General features: G+C 35.7%; 1 protein-coding gene across 7 annotated transcripts in view; it reads left to right on the forward strand.

Moving 5' to 3' along the window:
- Positions 1 to 16,760, forward strand: part of HACE1 (HECT domain and ankyrin repeat containing E3 ubiquitin protein ligase 1) — a 100,671-nt gene that overhangs the window by 63,844 nt on the left and 20,067 nt on the right. For all 7 annotated transcript variants that reach the window (XM_027602685.2, XM_027602686.2, XM_027602688.2 and 4 more), the window contains 5 exons: positions 7,562 to 7,673; positions 7,763 to 7,860; positions 8,039 to 8,126; positions 12,134 to 12,283; positions 12,793 to 12,989. In XM_027602685.2, the coding sequence (XP_027458486.1) occupies positions 7,562 to 7,673; positions 7,763 to 7,860; positions 8,039 to 8,126; positions 12,134 to 12,283; positions 12,793 to 12,989 (645 nt within the window). The remainder of the gene's footprint in view (positions 1 to 7,561; positions 7,674 to 7,762; positions 7,861 to 8,038; positions 8,127 to 12,133; positions 12,284 to 12,792; positions 12,990 to 16,760) is intronic.

The raw sequence follows: 16,760 nt of genomic DNA on the forward strand, positions 1-16,760 counted from the left end.
TTATAATAGCAAAACTTAATAATTATACAGGTAGTAGTCTGAAATCCAGTCTGTAGCTATTGTCCCAAACTTGAAAGGTCCAGCCATGAAAATAGGTCAGTTAATTAAACAGTTGTATCTCATTTCAGGAGGCGGTCTTGCAAGTGGATTCCCAAAGTTAGGCCTGTATTTGCGAGAAATCAGGTATTTAATAAGAGGCATTTCTGTGGAAACAAAGGAAAAATAAAGGCTAATGGTCGAAGTAAACTATAAACCAAATCTGAATCCTGAGGGCAGGATTTCAAGATGTTAGGCTCAAAGCAGCTTTGCAGTTTGAATTTTTCTGTTGATGCCCTCAGGTGTTCAGGTAAACTCTCTATTGCCCACTCAGCAACAGGCACAAAGACTGTCTGTCTTTGAGGTGTTGTGATGATTTCTCTGAAGTTTGTATCAAGTTGTTTCATTCTACCTCTCATGGCTTTAGGAAAAAGGCACTTTTAAGTTCTCAGTGATTCCAAGTCAGAAGGGTGAGAGAAAAATTGGAAGTGTTAGTTTGGAGAGTTGTAGCCAAATACTGGAAGCAACTAGAATTCATGATCTGGTTTAGTTTACAGGTGAAAAACAAAACTCCAAGCACAATTAAAAGCACTAAAATCTGATATCCACAAAGGTGTATTACCAAAACATAATTTGTTCTGTATATAGTCATCCTCAATTTCTATCAGAGATAAGATATAATAAGGCTATAAATAAGGCTAAAGTGTTTGTAAAATAAGTCCAGTCTCTTTAAACTTGGCCTGCTTATTTATATAGGTGCAGCGTGAATCGCGATTGATCCTATAGACTCTCTTAAGTCAGCTTTGCTGGAATTTTTCATAAGGAGTCTCAGATTGAATTTTTAAAAGCTGCTCAAGGCTAGGAAGCCAAACCAAAGACTTGATGTCAGACTTTATCTATAATACCTATAGATTTGGGTGAATTCCTCATTTTTTGAGGTTCTTAAAATATTCTGATATCCTGGGCCTGCCAGGAAGTGACCTTCCTCACTCACATGGTAAGGCTGCTGGGAGCCCTATAAATAAGGTCCTAGACTGATTTTTCCTAAGGGGCTTAATTGGTTCCATAAAGTCAGCCTTATTTTTTTAAAGCTGTCTGGTCATATCTGAATCTGGGCATATCTCTCAAATACGACATTCCATTCAAAGCCTTGGTAATGTGACCAGTGTTTCCAGTTGTGTCCTGGTACAAGGAGTACAGATTCTCCACTGAAATGATGCAAATAACTATACTGCTGTGAAAATAGAAGAACACTCACAGAGTTTCCAGATTCTGGAGGGATCAGATGGGGGGGAAATAAGTGGTGGTTTCATCTTGGTTCACAAAGGTATACTTTACCAAACTGCTGTTAAGTCATAGCTATCTTAAGAGAAAAAGTTTCCTTAAATCTGGAAGAACCAGCAATGTTTTGAACAAAACTCGTAAAAAATTATAATCATTCTCATCAGTTCACCCAGTCCTAGTGATTCTTGATCTTGATCTTCTGGTATCAGTCTTATGAATCTAGTTTTTCCTTGGAGTTCTGTCATTTCTTACCCAGTTCAGTATATGATCTGAAAATTACCAGGAACCTGGGCTTGTCAGAGTCCTTTCCAAGAATCTTGAAGATGAAGCATTTGTGCAGAAGCATCAGAGTGAAACAGTAACTGTCTGTAAATGATAAAAGACTTAAAAATGCCCATGTTTAAAGATCTGATGAGAGTTAATTATAACACAGCTGACAAGGAAATTTGTTTCTTAGACACACATTTTAAGATGATAACTGGAGTGATGACTGATAACATTTTGTATCATCAAAAATCCAAAGATTTTTAGGAATTTGATAGAATTTCTGGCACACTTACATTAATAGCACATATCCATCAAAAGATATCCATGAGGAAGGTTTAGCGTTATGTCTTATTTGACAGTGCTTCTCATATAATTTTGCCTATCAAATAGGCCTAATTAGTTAAATGTTTATCTTTTTATAGAGAGTGAACAGATCTTTTGAGATGTTCCAGGGTTCTCTAGAAAATCCCACAGTTATTTCCAGGTCAAAAAGATTTTATTTAGAATTTGATTTTGGGAACTTAGTCAAGAACATCAAAGGGTTTTGGACACTTGAGTAAATAGGATCACAGATAATTATGAAACAATACTTAATTATCTACTTAAAGTGACAAAAGATTTTAAAGGCATATACAGAAGATTACATAGTTCTGAGCAAAATTCAGCTCCTTTAATACTGAGAAGACTCAGTTTGCTTAAGTAATCAAAGACCTGATTAAAACAACATGAAACACAGGTTAATTATTTTGATAAGACACAGAATCTTTGTTTTCTAGCTAGATTACTTAAAAGGTAAGGCAAAATCTTTTTTTTCTTTTTTAAGATTTTATTTTTTTATTTAAGTGAGAGAGAGCATGAGCAGGTAGAGAGGCAGATGGAGAGGAAGAAGCTGACTTCCCCGCTGAGCAGGGAGCCTGATGCGGGGCTCGATCAGAGGACCCTGGGATCATGACCTGAACTGAAGGCAACTACTTAACTGACTGAGCCACCCAGGTGCCTCAAGGCAAAACCTTTCATTATCTGTTTTCAAGAGCCAACCAGTACTCCCAAGAAAACTTTGTCCTTTTAGCAGAGGAAAGAAAATTATGTAAGCATAGCATTGGTATTAAAGCTTATAAAAAAACAACAAACCCTTATAACAGCGTTTCTGTTTTAGCTAACTCAACCACACAAGGTAAAATTCTCTTTCTTCTCAACTTTCTGTACCATTTTGTCTTTTATTTTGTCTTTCTCATTCTGGAATAACCAGTTTTACTTTAGGACAAATTTACTTTCTTTTCCCTTAACAAAAATACATCTTCATACCTCATACTTTCTCTTAGCTAAAGACACATCCTACTTTCCTTGCATGCAGAGATGTTTCCCATATTATGTCTAGTAGTTGTAATTACATATGTTAATTAGAATTCTTAGCCCTTAGAAGCCTTAATTTCTAACGAAAAGCAAGAAGTAAAATTTGTGAATTGTTACACCAGCATTCTTTACACTGGCAAATTTATGAGTATATTTTATAATTTCTATCAACATACATTTCCTCATAGTGCAGCTTTTCAGTGTGTCACAAGACATGCGTACTAACAGACCCAAATATCTTTAGTTCCTCTGTGGTAAGTGATCAAAAGTAGGTAAACTTCAACTTGTTTTGCAATTACTGTTTCAGTATTTTATCTTATTTGGAATGATTTAGACATTCAATGAATTCCCTTCATTTAACTTAGCAAAATTCTAGGGCTGGAAGTTAACAAAAATTTTAGAAACTGGTTTTAAGTAGACATATCATAACACATAATTATTGCTGAAAAGTTCACCTAGAAACTCTTATCCCATTAAACATTTATTTAAATCTCTTGATCACAGCAATTATGTTTAGACCATGAAAAACTTCATTAGGTAGCATCATCCCAAGTTATTTTTCCTGCTGACAGATTTTGTAATAGAGATAACATGAATTTATTTGACTAGTAAACCCAGGTAGAATATGTTTTTTATCTGCATTTTATTTAGCATAATTAGTTATATTAATATGATCTCTGTTGTATTTAACATATAATATGTATTATATGTGTATAATATAATTATGTTATAGATTATTATACATAGATTAATTACATATAATCTGCATTATATTAAATATATATATATATATCCGAAGACCTACTTTTTTTAATTACACCAAATTTAAACTAGCTTTTACTTCCCAAAGATTATCCCAGATCATATGAACTTGTAAAAATTAGGGTTAGTTTTGGGGGCACCTGGGTGGCTCAGTTGGTTAAGCATCTGCTTTGGCTCAGGTCATGGTCCCAGGGTCCTGGGATCAAGCCCCGCATTGGGCTCCGGGCTCAGCAGGGAGTCTGCTTCTCTCTCTCCCTTTGCCCCTCCCCCTGCTTGTTCTCTCTCTCTCTCCCTCTCTTTCTCTCTCTCTCTCTCAAATAAATAAAATCTTAAAAAAAATATTTGGGTTAGTTTCAGTATTTTTGAGTTTTAAGAATATTTAATTCATAAGTGCTTATTTTTAAGCCAGTTAAATAGAGTTCTTTTACAAATTAATTTTGGCAGTACCATCTGGAAGATTGAGAGAAGAAAATCACATATATAACATATCCATAGACATGCATAAACATGCAGACAGACACAGAGACCTATAGCTTCAATTCCAGCGTTCTAGTCATGAATCAGGTACAATATAAAACTCACTAGTGTGTAAATAACAGCTGAATCCAGATTGGCAGACAGAATAAGTTAAGGTTGCCTGCTCCAGTGGCTAAAGCTTTTTACTAATACCTGTGGAGAAGACTTTGAAGATTTGTATTTATCCTTAACAAATAATCTTTAAGGAGGCTGTGGACTAGAATTTGGGCAAAAGAGCTTTTTATAGCATTTTGTGTTTTAAAAGGCCTCTTTCCCCTCTTTTTTCCCTTTAGTCTCAGGCAATCATGGGCAGAGTTTTAGTTACCTCCTGGGGTGTTTACTTTTCAAAGACATTGAAGGATTTACATCTTCAAGGGACAGAGAAAGGATGTAAGTTTTCTCCTAGGAGTTCTAGGGCTTTTTCGATGGTTTCCAAGGTCACAATAAAATGTAGTAGTGCCACTCTGTAATTGGGGGAGTGCCTTGTAAAAGTAATTCTCTGGACTCAAGGTCAAATGAGTCCTCTTCAGGTTGGAAGGGGTTATTTGGATCACTGTGGTCATGGAAATGATGTACCCATTGGACTGTGGGAATTTTGTGCAGCAGGAGATGGGCTTTCTTCCTTCTTCCTCTTCCTTAGCAGTGATCACTGCGATGGAAGGATGAGTACAGTGCCAGGTAGTGTATATCCAGGTGAGGAGAGGGAGGGCTCTGGTATGAGTATCAGTGGCTTTAGCAACTGTTGTCTTCCCAATTCCCTCTTCCTCCTCAGGAGAGGCCTCGATAACCCCGTCTGCTCTTCCCTTGGCAGCAGGAACACCTTGTGAGGTGTGCTTGTAGTTATGCCCCTGTGCGGTAGAAAGCTGAGGGGGCTTAGAAAATGTGCTATCTCAGAAGGAATGAGCATTATAGTCCAGATGGATCTTTAAGAAAGTTCTGGATTTTAGGGTCTTTAGAGATAGCAGCCAGTTGATGCGTTTTAGCTGCCATGAATAACAATTAAGAGCCTGATCCAGACAACCAAGAAAACCTGCAATAACAAATTAGTTCCCTTCTCTCCTGCCTGCTGCATAAAATATTTAAGGAAGGTTTGAATTTCAGTTAAGGTATAGATTTTGATCTCAATTTCTACTTCTTGTTTTTATCCTGTTACCTGAATCTTACTTGAAAATTGTTGTTACCAGAAAATTTTGGAAGACATCACTGTCAGCCCTCTTCGTAGGTGGCTGCTTTCCTTTTCAGGATGTCCCAGGAGACCTCTCCTGGATTGGAGTCTGCCTTCAGTAGCATGATATACACGGGGTCTTGGGAAAAGTCCCTAGGCCTCTGGAGCATAAACCAGAGCCTTGGCATTTTTGTATGCATAATTGAGTAACACCTAGGAAGCACCCATGGGGTTTTACATTTATCAAGGAGCTGGTGTGCCTCTCAGGGTTCTTAAGATTGTTCAGGACATTTACATTTGTCCATTAATTTTTTAGCTATACCACACCAGGGATTGGACCCATAGTATCCTGTTGGGTCAGGGGACAAGTAGCAATGGTAGTGAGTGAAGTGGTGATACAGACTGTAGGCCTCTGCTGTACGTTCCCTCTATGGTGCCATTGGCTTCCACTTGCAAGGCTATTTCTCACTTCTGGGTTAGGACATGTGATTTGGGCACAACCCACTTGATTCAGTGGTTGCAAGTGGAAATTTCCCATTCTCCTCACCTAAGGAATCATTTCTATCTACCTTTGGCCCAGAACCCTCCTTGGCAGTGGCAGTAGCCTTGCAGTCTAGTCCACCCTGCCTTGCTCTCCTTGGCTTTGGAGGTCCCTTATACACATTGATAGTCAATTAAGACCTTTATAATTAGTAGTCTGATCATCTCATTAGATCATATGGCCTTGATCATGCTGCTCTGGGGAGATTCTTGAATTATTATGGCAGCTGTGACCTTTTAGGTTGGATATTGCAGGCAACACATGACAGCTAATGTGTGAAAGCACATAGCAGCATGGCAGACCCCCAGCTAAAGGTGCTCCTTTCTCAGATGGTGAGTTTGGCAGTTAGTAGAGAGGTTGCAGGTGAAGACATTCCCCTTGGTTAATTCAAGGGCAATCATGCAGTCCTGCCGACTATGCCAATTGTTGTGTGTTGGTCTCAGCCTTTCGATAACCAGTCTTGTGCCTAGACCAGCCCTTGTGGTTCTTATTATGATTGCAAGATGCCCTTCAGCAATAACCATCAGGAAACTGAAAAAAATAAAGATTTATTACTTATGGAACCTGGGTATTACACAGCACACATGGTGGAGGTGAGGGAGTGGGGGAGAGTGTGTGTGTGCGTGCGAGCATGATAACGCACATGGGCCTGAGGTTCTGCTTTTATTGGGGTTGAGGTGGGAGCCTAGGGTTTCACAAGCTCACTGTTGGTGAATTTAAAACATTAAGAGCGGGAATTTAAAGCATGGGAAGAGGAAGAATAACAAGTGGGCCAAATGGTCAGTTATAGAAATCAACCAAGATTTCTAAAACAGAGGAGCTTCCCTGTGGGAAGGTGGCCTGGCCCTTTATTAAGTTATGTGGCTGGCATTCCGTTTATTTGAGATAGCCATCTTTGAAGTAGATGCCTCTTTGAAGTGGTTGCCTTGGCAATGAAAGCTTCAGTCAGGCACTTATATTAAAATAAGAAAAAATACCCCCATTGTCAAGGTTTATACTACATATTCAAAGGATAGAAGTAAGAATAAAGTTAGATAGGGGTGCCTGGGTGGCTCAATCAATTAAGTGTCTGACTCTTGGTTTCAGCTCAGGTCATGATCTCAGCCCCGTGTCAGGCTCTGGGCTCAGTGCAGAGGCTGCTTGAGATTCCCTCTCTTCCCTCTGCCCCTCCCGGAGCTCTTGTACATGCTCTTCCTCTCTCTCTCTCTCTCTCTCTCTCTCTCTCAAAAAAAAAAAAAAGTTAGATCTAGAAGACTATTTTCATGAAAAATTAAATATAACATGCAATGTAATTTTTCTGGATTTGGGAATTCATTCTTACAAGCATTGTTGGACTTAAAAGAGATTAGGAGTAAATTGTGTCAATTCATATCTGATAATTAAATTTAGATATAACCTGATTTATCAAGTCTTTTCTGTTAAAATGGGAATTAAAAAAATATACTCTTCGTAATCAGAGTATTTCAGCTAAGATCTACCTTTTTGTGAATAGTTTTTGAAATGTCAGAACATTATCTAGAACTGTTTATTATAAATAAAGGTTTAAGAATGATTATTTGTAGAAAGGGCATTAGCAGGCTCATGAAGTAATCTGATAGGTAACTGCCAACATATTTTACCGTTTTTTGTTGGGTTAGCCGTTTAAAGATCGCTGTGAGTGGTTCTATGAACATTTGCATTCAGGACAGCCAGATTCCGACATGGTGCACAGGCCAGTGAATGAAAATGATATCCTGCTGGTTCACAGAGGTATGTCTAAGAAACTGATGTGTGTGAGGCCCCAAATAGTAGTTACTGTAAGTTTTCATACATGAAATTAACCAATGCTATATATTTAGATTCTATTTTCAGGAGTAGCTGTGAAGTTGTGTCAAGAGCAAATTGTGCAAAGCTGAAGCAAGGGATTGCTGTCCGGTTCCACGGAGAAGAAGGCATGGTGGGCATAAAGATCAGTGCTGGGCGCCACCCGGTGTGAAAGATGGGGATGCAGTGGGATTCAGTGTGCTGCATAACCGATAATGGAAGACATCTGAAATGATTTTAATTTGTTATTACTCAGAAAAAATTTTCCCATGTATTTCTGTTGATGCTTAATTTTATTTTCTTGAACTCAGGGTCAAGGTGTTGTGCGTGAGTGGTTCGATATTCTGTCTAATGAGATCGTCAATCCTGATTATGCATTGTTCACCCAGTCAGCTGATGGTAAGTTGTACAGTCTACAGGACTTTCTCTGTGGCTCTCATAGTTTCCAACTACAGCAGTGCATTTTATCCTTTGATTCCCACAGTAATCGTGTGAGCTAGGTGTGGCATAGTCCCATTTCCTAGAAAAGAAAGTTGAAATTCAGAGGTTTGTTAACACAGTTAATGAGTGGTAGGATCATGAGTGGAACCTGATTCAGTCTAGCATTTCTTCCTCTAGATAGTTGGTTCTCAGATATTTGTCTTAAGGGCCAATGCTGACTCCACGGAAGTTTTCATCAGTCCTTTGTAAAATAAAACTAAATTTATACAGTCTTAAACATTGTCCTTAGACTACTTTTTTGAGCTAAAATTTCCTTTTGTGAAATAATGCTAGTAGATGGACTTAGAAAAACACTTATTTGGAAAAATTAAAATTTGCTAACCCTTTTTGAGTTTCCAAGTCTTAAAATTTATTGGTCATATAAAAAAGTCTAGAAATCATGGTGTTAAATCTTAAGTTATAATCTATTTATGTATAGTAACTTAGTTTTCAGTCCTTTTAAAAGATTAAAACCTAAAAAGCTCTTATTATCTTACAATACAAATAAACTATTTGTTGAAATGGTACTTTGGACCTGCACAATTCAGATTTGATATTGTAGGCTGAATGGAAATTGTTACCGCCTCATCTGTGTGAAGAATACTTGACAGTTCTCTAACTTAAGAAAGACATACAAGTGAAGGCGGGATTTCAGTTTTTAAATGCTTTACACAGTTGCTTTTATTTCCTGAAGATCTCTTCTTTCCCAGTGTTTAATTTTTTTTTTTTTTAACAAGGAGAGAGTGCATCATTAATTGTACTTTCTGATTATCTCCAACCAAACCGGCAGACAGATCTCCATTGAATAAGAAGGATGACTTTAGGAGAGAGTCAAGGGGGTGGTGGGCTGCAGGGATGCTAGGGAGCTGTAGGTATTCACCTTTGTATTCACACATGGTGTCTTTGAAGTTACTTAGGGATATGTGACTCTCTGCTTTAATTTATAACTTCTGATTTTTTTGCTCTGAGGTGAATTTGGTGTCTTTGTTGTTTTTATGACAAGTTTGATGAGGTGCTGGGTTTAGTTAGGCCTAATCTTTGAAGCAAGATTTAGCATTAGAGCATAAATGTTAGATTTATTTCATTTCTTTATAGTCCATTATTCTATGTCTGTTTAGTTTCATCCCTGAAAAACAGATGTAATGTGGAATTATGAGTCAAGGTAATTCCTCACACTATGAATATATTAGTAGAGCATATGCTAAAGCATAGAGCTCATAAAGATTGTGATTTGTCCTTTTTGTAAGCCTTCTCTTTGGGATTACAGTATTTATAAATTAAAATCTTGGTGAAATATTTCCTTGTTCTTATGTTTAATTGACACGAAGGGAATTACATTAAAATTTTGAATTAAAAATTCCTGAATGTGGGAAATGTCTGGGTAGTCCTCATGTCTATAATAATTTCCTTAAAACTTGCTTTCTAATTAAATTAAGATGCTTACTGTAGAGTTTGGCCTTTGGTCTTACACTGGAGGTGAGTCCTGGCTCTGTTCCTCTTGTTGTCATCATCTTGGGCCAATAAGTGTAACCTTTCTGGACCTCAGTTTCTCCATTTGAAAATGGTGATAATGTATGTTTTGTAATGTGGTGAGAGAGAAATCAGTTAGCCGTTATGTAAAAAATGCTTTGCCTAGTGCCTAAGAAATATAGAAAGTAGAAATAATTATTAGAAGCTATTATTATGTGGAAAATGATATTTTCTTGTTCACTAAGATTTTTCTGAGGTGATGAAAATAGCTGTGTCACAGTTACATTTATTTTGAACTTTGACAGAACCTAAACTTTGTGTTCTGTTTTAAGTAGTTTTCAAATTAAAAACTATTATTTCTCCTGAATATTTTTTCCCTATTTGTTTCCTTATTTATTTTTTGTTTTTAATTTCTCCTTATTTGTTCTTTTTAATAACCTAGATTTCCCAGAAAGTACTTAGCAAAGGAATGATAAATTACAGACCTAGGGGTGGAAAGTTGAGTCATCAAAAATCTTTGCTGATTGATTCATCAGTAACCCTAAGCATTCACTATTTTATTTTATTATTATTTTTTAAAGATGTTATTTATTTGAGAGAGAGCGAGCATGTGCACACACGTGGGGAGAGGGGCAGAGAGAGAAGGAGAAGCAGACTCCCCACTGAGCAGGGAGCCCGATGCGGGGCTTGATCCCAGGACCCTGAGATCATGACCTGAGCCAAAGGCAGACGCTTAACCGACTGAGCTACCTAGGCGCCCTAAACATTCACTATTTTAATAGGTAAAAATATTTGTGACTATTCTTAGATTATTTATATCTTTGGAATTATTGTTATGTTAGTCTTTGAAGTTTTTCTTCATCTCACAAAACTTTTCTTTGACTTTTAATACCCAATCTTACCCATGACTGGGAATTATTCTCAAAAGGTACTTGACAGTGAATGACTAGCTTCATGTAGCCCTTTTAAGTTGTTCAACCATAAGCTTCCACTGTTGTACCTTATTATATCTAAGTAAACTGGTCATTGCAGTGTAGTTTAGTGCCAGGAGTGAGAAATCAAAGACCCTCAATGAACAAAATGAATCATTGTCAAAATATGTATACGAAATGATCAAACATCTCATTTTCCCAAACTTTCTACTTTTCCTTTATTTTATTTTATTTTTGGATCCTATTTCATTAGATTTAGCAGTTTATTCTTTCTTTTAGTGTAAGTGCCTAGAAGAGTAGTAAATAGCATGAGCTCATTAAATATTTGTTGAAAGAATGACAGTTGTCTTTGGAGTTCGTGATCATCACAGAACAGTACAAAAAGAGTTCTTTAAAGTTGAAGTCTTGGTATTAGGTTTTTCCATTGCACTAGATTTTTTTTTTAGACTTTTGTTTTCATTGTGATCAAATATATAACATAATATTTACTATTTTTAACCACTTTAAAGTGTACAATTCACTGGCATTAAATACATTGACAGTGTTGTGTAACCATCACCACTATTTCCAGACCTTTTTTCATATAAGTGGAATCATACTAGGTTTTGACAGTAATTGGTAACTATTGCTTTTGCCATTTTTACTTTTATACCTCAGTGGTACTTAATGAAAGTTGATTATTTGTGAGGCACCTAGGTGGCCAGTTCGTTAAGTGTCCAGACTCTTGGTTTTAGCTCAGGTCATGATCTCAGGTTGTGAGATTGAGCCTTGAGTTGGCCTCTACTAGGCTCAATGGGGGGGGTCTGTTGGAGATTCTTTCTCTCCCTCTGCCCCTCCCCCTGTTTGCACACGCACTCTTTCTCTCTCTCTCAGATAAAATCTTAAGAAAAATAAAGTTGATTATTTGTTGTGAGGAATAATTGGTTGACTTGTGGATTTAGGTGATTTTCTGATAATTGTTAAAAGGCATCAAGTTCATCACTTAACAGTTGTACATTTAAAATTTTGGTTATTCTCTTGTAGTGCTCTATTCCATAAGGAGCAAAAAGTAGTGAAAATCTGTACTGGGCATGTATAGATGAATGAAACAATGCCTGTCCTAATTCACAGCCTAGTATTTCTACATTGCTGAGGAAAACATGTTATGTATATTATCTTTTAATATATTATTTCCAGAATCTCTTTGACACATCTTCCAACTACTTTCAGTTAAAAGTAATTTTCTCTCCGCAAAGACTTACTCTCATAAGTATGTGTGAATTAATGATTATATTTTGACAATTCCATTGTCTTATATATTTCACAAAGAACATTCTGGTGAAAGTTTATACATAATGTAACCTTGGTTTTGCTGAAGTTGTATATGAACAGTTGTACATTTAAAATTTTAGTTATTCTCTTGTAGTGCTCTATTCCATAAGGAGCAAAAAGAGTGAAAACTTCAAATTCAGTTTCTTCATTGAAATGATCTTTCTTCTGCATCTAGATTCTTAGAAATAAATTATTTTGTATTTATTTTAATAGGAACAACTTTTCAGCCTAATAGCAACTCCTATGTAAATCCCGATCACTTGAACTATTTCCGATTTGCTGGACAGATCTTGGGATTAGCTTTGAACCACAGGCAACTTGTCAACATTTACTTCACAAGATCATTCTATAAGCACATTCTTGGTATGGCTCTGTTGTTATTTCCAGAGGCACTTATTTGAAGTGTTTTTCTTAGAATCTTTAGGAAAAACTAAATAGATAAGTGGAGGCATTTTGATTGAGGTAATTTTTATTTCAGTTGGAAACTATGTAAGGCATTTGGGAGCCTATGAGGTAGAGAAAAAAAAAATCTATGTTTTTGCTAAAAAAATTATCATTTTAGTGTGTAATGTTTATGCTAAGAGTGCATTTTAATATGAATATACCTAAGTTAATTGGCACTTTTTGAAGTATATAATAATTTTTCTGTATAGCTATTTCAAAGAAAGATTACATTATAAAAATGTGGAAAAAACCCCACAAGTTTAACGAACTTCCAAATCCAGGAATTAGCCTCCACTTAAATCATGCTGTGAATTGGATTATATTTTGCAGTTTTATGGAATATCTGTAGAGGGCAGTATTTTACCATTAAACAAACAAGGAAAGGCAGAAACATTTAGAATATAACTGCTATGTGTTTGCATTTTTAGGTATTCCTGTAAATTACCAAGATGTGGCATCCATTGATCCAGAATATGCCAAAAATTTGCAGTGGATTTTAGATAATGACATTAGTGATCTGGGTCTAGAGCTAACCTTTTCTGTTGAAACTGATGTGTTTGGAGCAATGGAAGAGGTGCCTTTGAAACCTGGGGGTGGAAGTATTCTTGTGACACAAAATAATAAAGTGAGTATTTGAATATTTATCTTAGCCATTGTTTGTAACTTGGCCCTGATAGTTTGCTGATTACTGTAGCCTCCTGACACTAGCTAGAAAAACTTGTGCTGTTACAGAGTTTCGTAACATTTTATAACAGATGAAATACTTAAATTAACTAAAACATCAAATATCAAACTTTTGAGTTAGAAAGGATCATTTCACTGTTGTGTTAGATAGCCGAGGCAGTTCCTGAAGCAGCCTAGAGCACAGTTCAGTCGATTGTATAAATTGGGCATCTCTTTATTGAAAAATTAGATTAGATGTAGAAGTTTACATCAAAATCATATTTGCGTTAGTCACTGTTTCATGTTTTTGAAGTACGATGTTAAGAGTTCCAGTAGAGAAAAGAAGAATTTCCTGTGTTAAATTTTGTACATGCTTTTGGGATCCAGTAAATCTGTTAGATCTCTGAACTTGATTTTTTTTTTTAAGCTTTATAACTTGGTTCTTTTTATTTATTGTTCTATCTTCTGTTTGTGAATTTTTTTTCCAGTTTTATTGAGAAATAATTGACATACAGCTGCACATATTAGTTTTAAATTTTGGCATATGTTTTCTATTGAAAAATATGTTAATATATAATTCCGTTTTATGTCATATTTTGATATGTAGGAAATTGGGAGTCAGGAAATCTCGTGTGGGAACTCCACTTCTGTCATTTACCAGTAGCAACTTCTGGTTAAACAAGACTAACCTCTTTTTCCTTTCCATTAGTTGTATTATAATTCCAAGACAGCTTCAGAAGCAACTAACTTTAAGGAATAATGTCCGTTGATTTAGTAAAATACAGTTTTTTTGTTTTTTTTTTTTTAAAGACCAGGAGACTTGGCTGCATTTTAACCTCTTTGAGCCTCAGTTTTCTATTCTGTAGAATTGGGATAATAATAGCTCCCATACAGGATCATTACTAGGATTTTGCAAACTGAAAACCACAACATGAAAGTTAGTTCTTAATGGCTAGTGCTCTAAAAAAGAAGCTCTTAGTTTGAGATATGTACAGGGTATTGGAAAGTTATATTATGCTATATAGTTTTACTTTTTGCAACTTCTAGATACTATACATATAAAAAAACTGAAGTTTAATTTTTGAAAATAAGATCAGAAGCTAAGTTTTTGCACATCTATACTTAGATGTTTTTTAGTTTGCCCTCTCATTTTACACATGAGGACACTGAAGCCTAAAGAATTAATGGTAAATCTGGGGCCAAAACCCAGGTCTCCTAGTTTCAGGTCTCATGTTCTTCCTTCACAAAATTAATCATGTTAAGGAAGATCTTACTTGATTTTTAATACAGAGTCATGTTAAGCTCTAGAAGATGAAAAAAGTAAAATGCTTTATTTTTAAAATATGTATTAAGCTTGCCAGTGAATGAAAATACTTTTTAAAATATTCTAATTATTAGATTGTGTATCCTATAGTGCATTTATTATTTTACACTGGAGACCTATTCTCAATTAAGGGTAATGAAGTTATAGAGTCTTTTTTTTAATAAGAAAGTGATTGTTTTTCACCAGAGAAACTCAAACATGATTGTTATCTGTGAATGCTGTGGTGAGTGGACTTGTCACTCTCGGATAGGTTTTCTATGACACGGGGAAAGACCCATGAACAACTGCATGATGTGTGGCTATGTTTGTACTTGTATCTCCTAATGCTCTTCCTCCCATTATTACATGGTTTTTGTGTAGATTTTTAAAAAGACATATTTTATTAGTTCTTTGGCATTTGTGTCTTTCAGTGAAATCTAGAAAGAAGGAAGATAGTAAATAATATCAAGAGTATACACGCATTGAGGGTGGACCTTTCATTGTGAGTCCAGTTTGAGACTGGAATACTTACTGTTGTAATATTAAAGAGCCTGAAACTTTTGCTTCTAAGTTAAATACATTTTTATTTAACTATAGTAACTAATTGGTTGATTATAGGCTGAACCTTTTTTTTTTAATGATTAGCTTTGGGTAATAAAAGCAGGATCTCGATCGCTAATATGTTAATTCTCCTCAGCTTTCATTTTTGTGATGTAAACATTTTTCAGAATAATTTTCTAGTATTACCAGAAAGAGTCGAGTATAATTGTTTTTTTTTTTGAGTCAAGTATAATTGTATATCAAATTGTTGATGTTTAAACATTTAATGCTCACTCAGTAAGCAACCTGATTAATTTTTTAAAATTAAAAATCTTTAGAAACATACCTGCATCTTAAATTGATCACTTGCTTTAAGATTGTTATTCAATTTACAAGTAAAATTTTCAATTTTTAGAGATTTTTGTTATTTTTTAACATACATTTCTTTCATGAACTTTTTTGTTACGTTAAGGTTAGCCATTTACTTTCTTATCTCTATAGGTATAAAGTTATAATTGTCACATTTGGAGTTCAACTTCAAAATCTGTAAGCATGTTGAAGCTTAAATGAGTTACCAAGCTTGTTAGTACGAGAAAATCTGTGTAAGCTGATCTCCACATGGGGGAGTCATTTATTCCGAATTTTTATGGAAAGGCTTTGGTCTCCCATCCAAGGCTTTGGTAATTATAGAGGGAAACCAAATAGATGAAAATACCTTTGTTTAAAAAGGAGTACATTAAATAAACACAAATGATGTAGGCAGAAGAATATATGTACATTCCACATTTGAAATATAATGCTCTTTTAAATTTAATATTATTATCAATTTGTTTTAAAATCTTAAAAAATAATAAAACTAAACTCTGGTTTCACTTTTGAAAATGACTGAATTGCCAGGAGCTGAGCATTTACATTTAAATAGTATTTTCATCTTCCTTTAAAAGTTTTGCTTTTACTTTTCACTTTTTTTTTCTTTAAAGGTTTTATATATTTATTTGTCAGAGAGAGAGAGAGAGAGAGAGAATACAAGCAGGGAAAGTGGCAGGCAGAGGGAGAAGCAGGTTCCTCACTGAGTTAGGGAGCCTGATGTGGGACTCGATCCCAGGTACCTGGGATCATGACCTGAGCTGAAGGCAGATGCTTAACGGAGCCACCTAGGCGTCCCCTCTTTTTTTATTCTTGACCGAAAGCTGGAATCATGGACCATAAAATTTGAGTTAGAAGTGACAGATTTTCTTATATCTTCAGTTCTATCTCCTAGAACTGAAGAGTAAGCTACATGAGCCTTAAATGCTAACACTTTTACAGTACTAATCATGAAATTCATTCAGGCTGGGAGGGAAAGAGCAGTGGGTAAGACAGGATATCACGGAATGGAGGAGGTGGTATGGAAGCTGAATTATAGAGGAAAAGCATTAAGTGGTCAGATAGGAGTAAGGAGGGGGAAAAGGAAATGTTCTGGGCTTAGAGGAGGTTAAGGATGACAGAGCATGATGTGTTCAGGGAACCACAGGTATATCAGAGTTGTAGATCTTAGCTTGCAAAGAAATGAGTGGTAAAAGATGAGGGGAGTAGACAGGGGCCAAATTCTGAAGGACTGTATCCACAATTAAGAATTTGAAAATTATTCTGAAGACTGTAGGGATGATTGTAGATGTTATAGAGGCAAGTTCCATCAATGGATTCTGTTTCTTAAAAACACACACACAAAAACAAACTCAGCTTGGAGTGTGAAGAATTAATTGAAATGGGGCAACACTGGAGTCAGGGAACTGATAGGTGGTTGTGGTATTGGTCTGGGGAGCATGCATGAGAATTTTATAAGACAAAGGCAGTGAGGGTGGAGAAAATGAGATAGTTTCTTGCCTTTTTGGTATATCTGCTTATTCC

This window comes from Zalophus californianus, chromosome 7 (assembly GCF_009762305.2).
Source record: "Zalophus californianus isolate mZalCal1 chromosome 7, mZalCal1.pri.v2, whole genome shotgun sequence".
Taxonomy (NCBI): Eukaryota; Metazoa; Chordata; class Mammalia; order Carnivora; family Otariidae; genus Zalophus; species Zalophus californianus.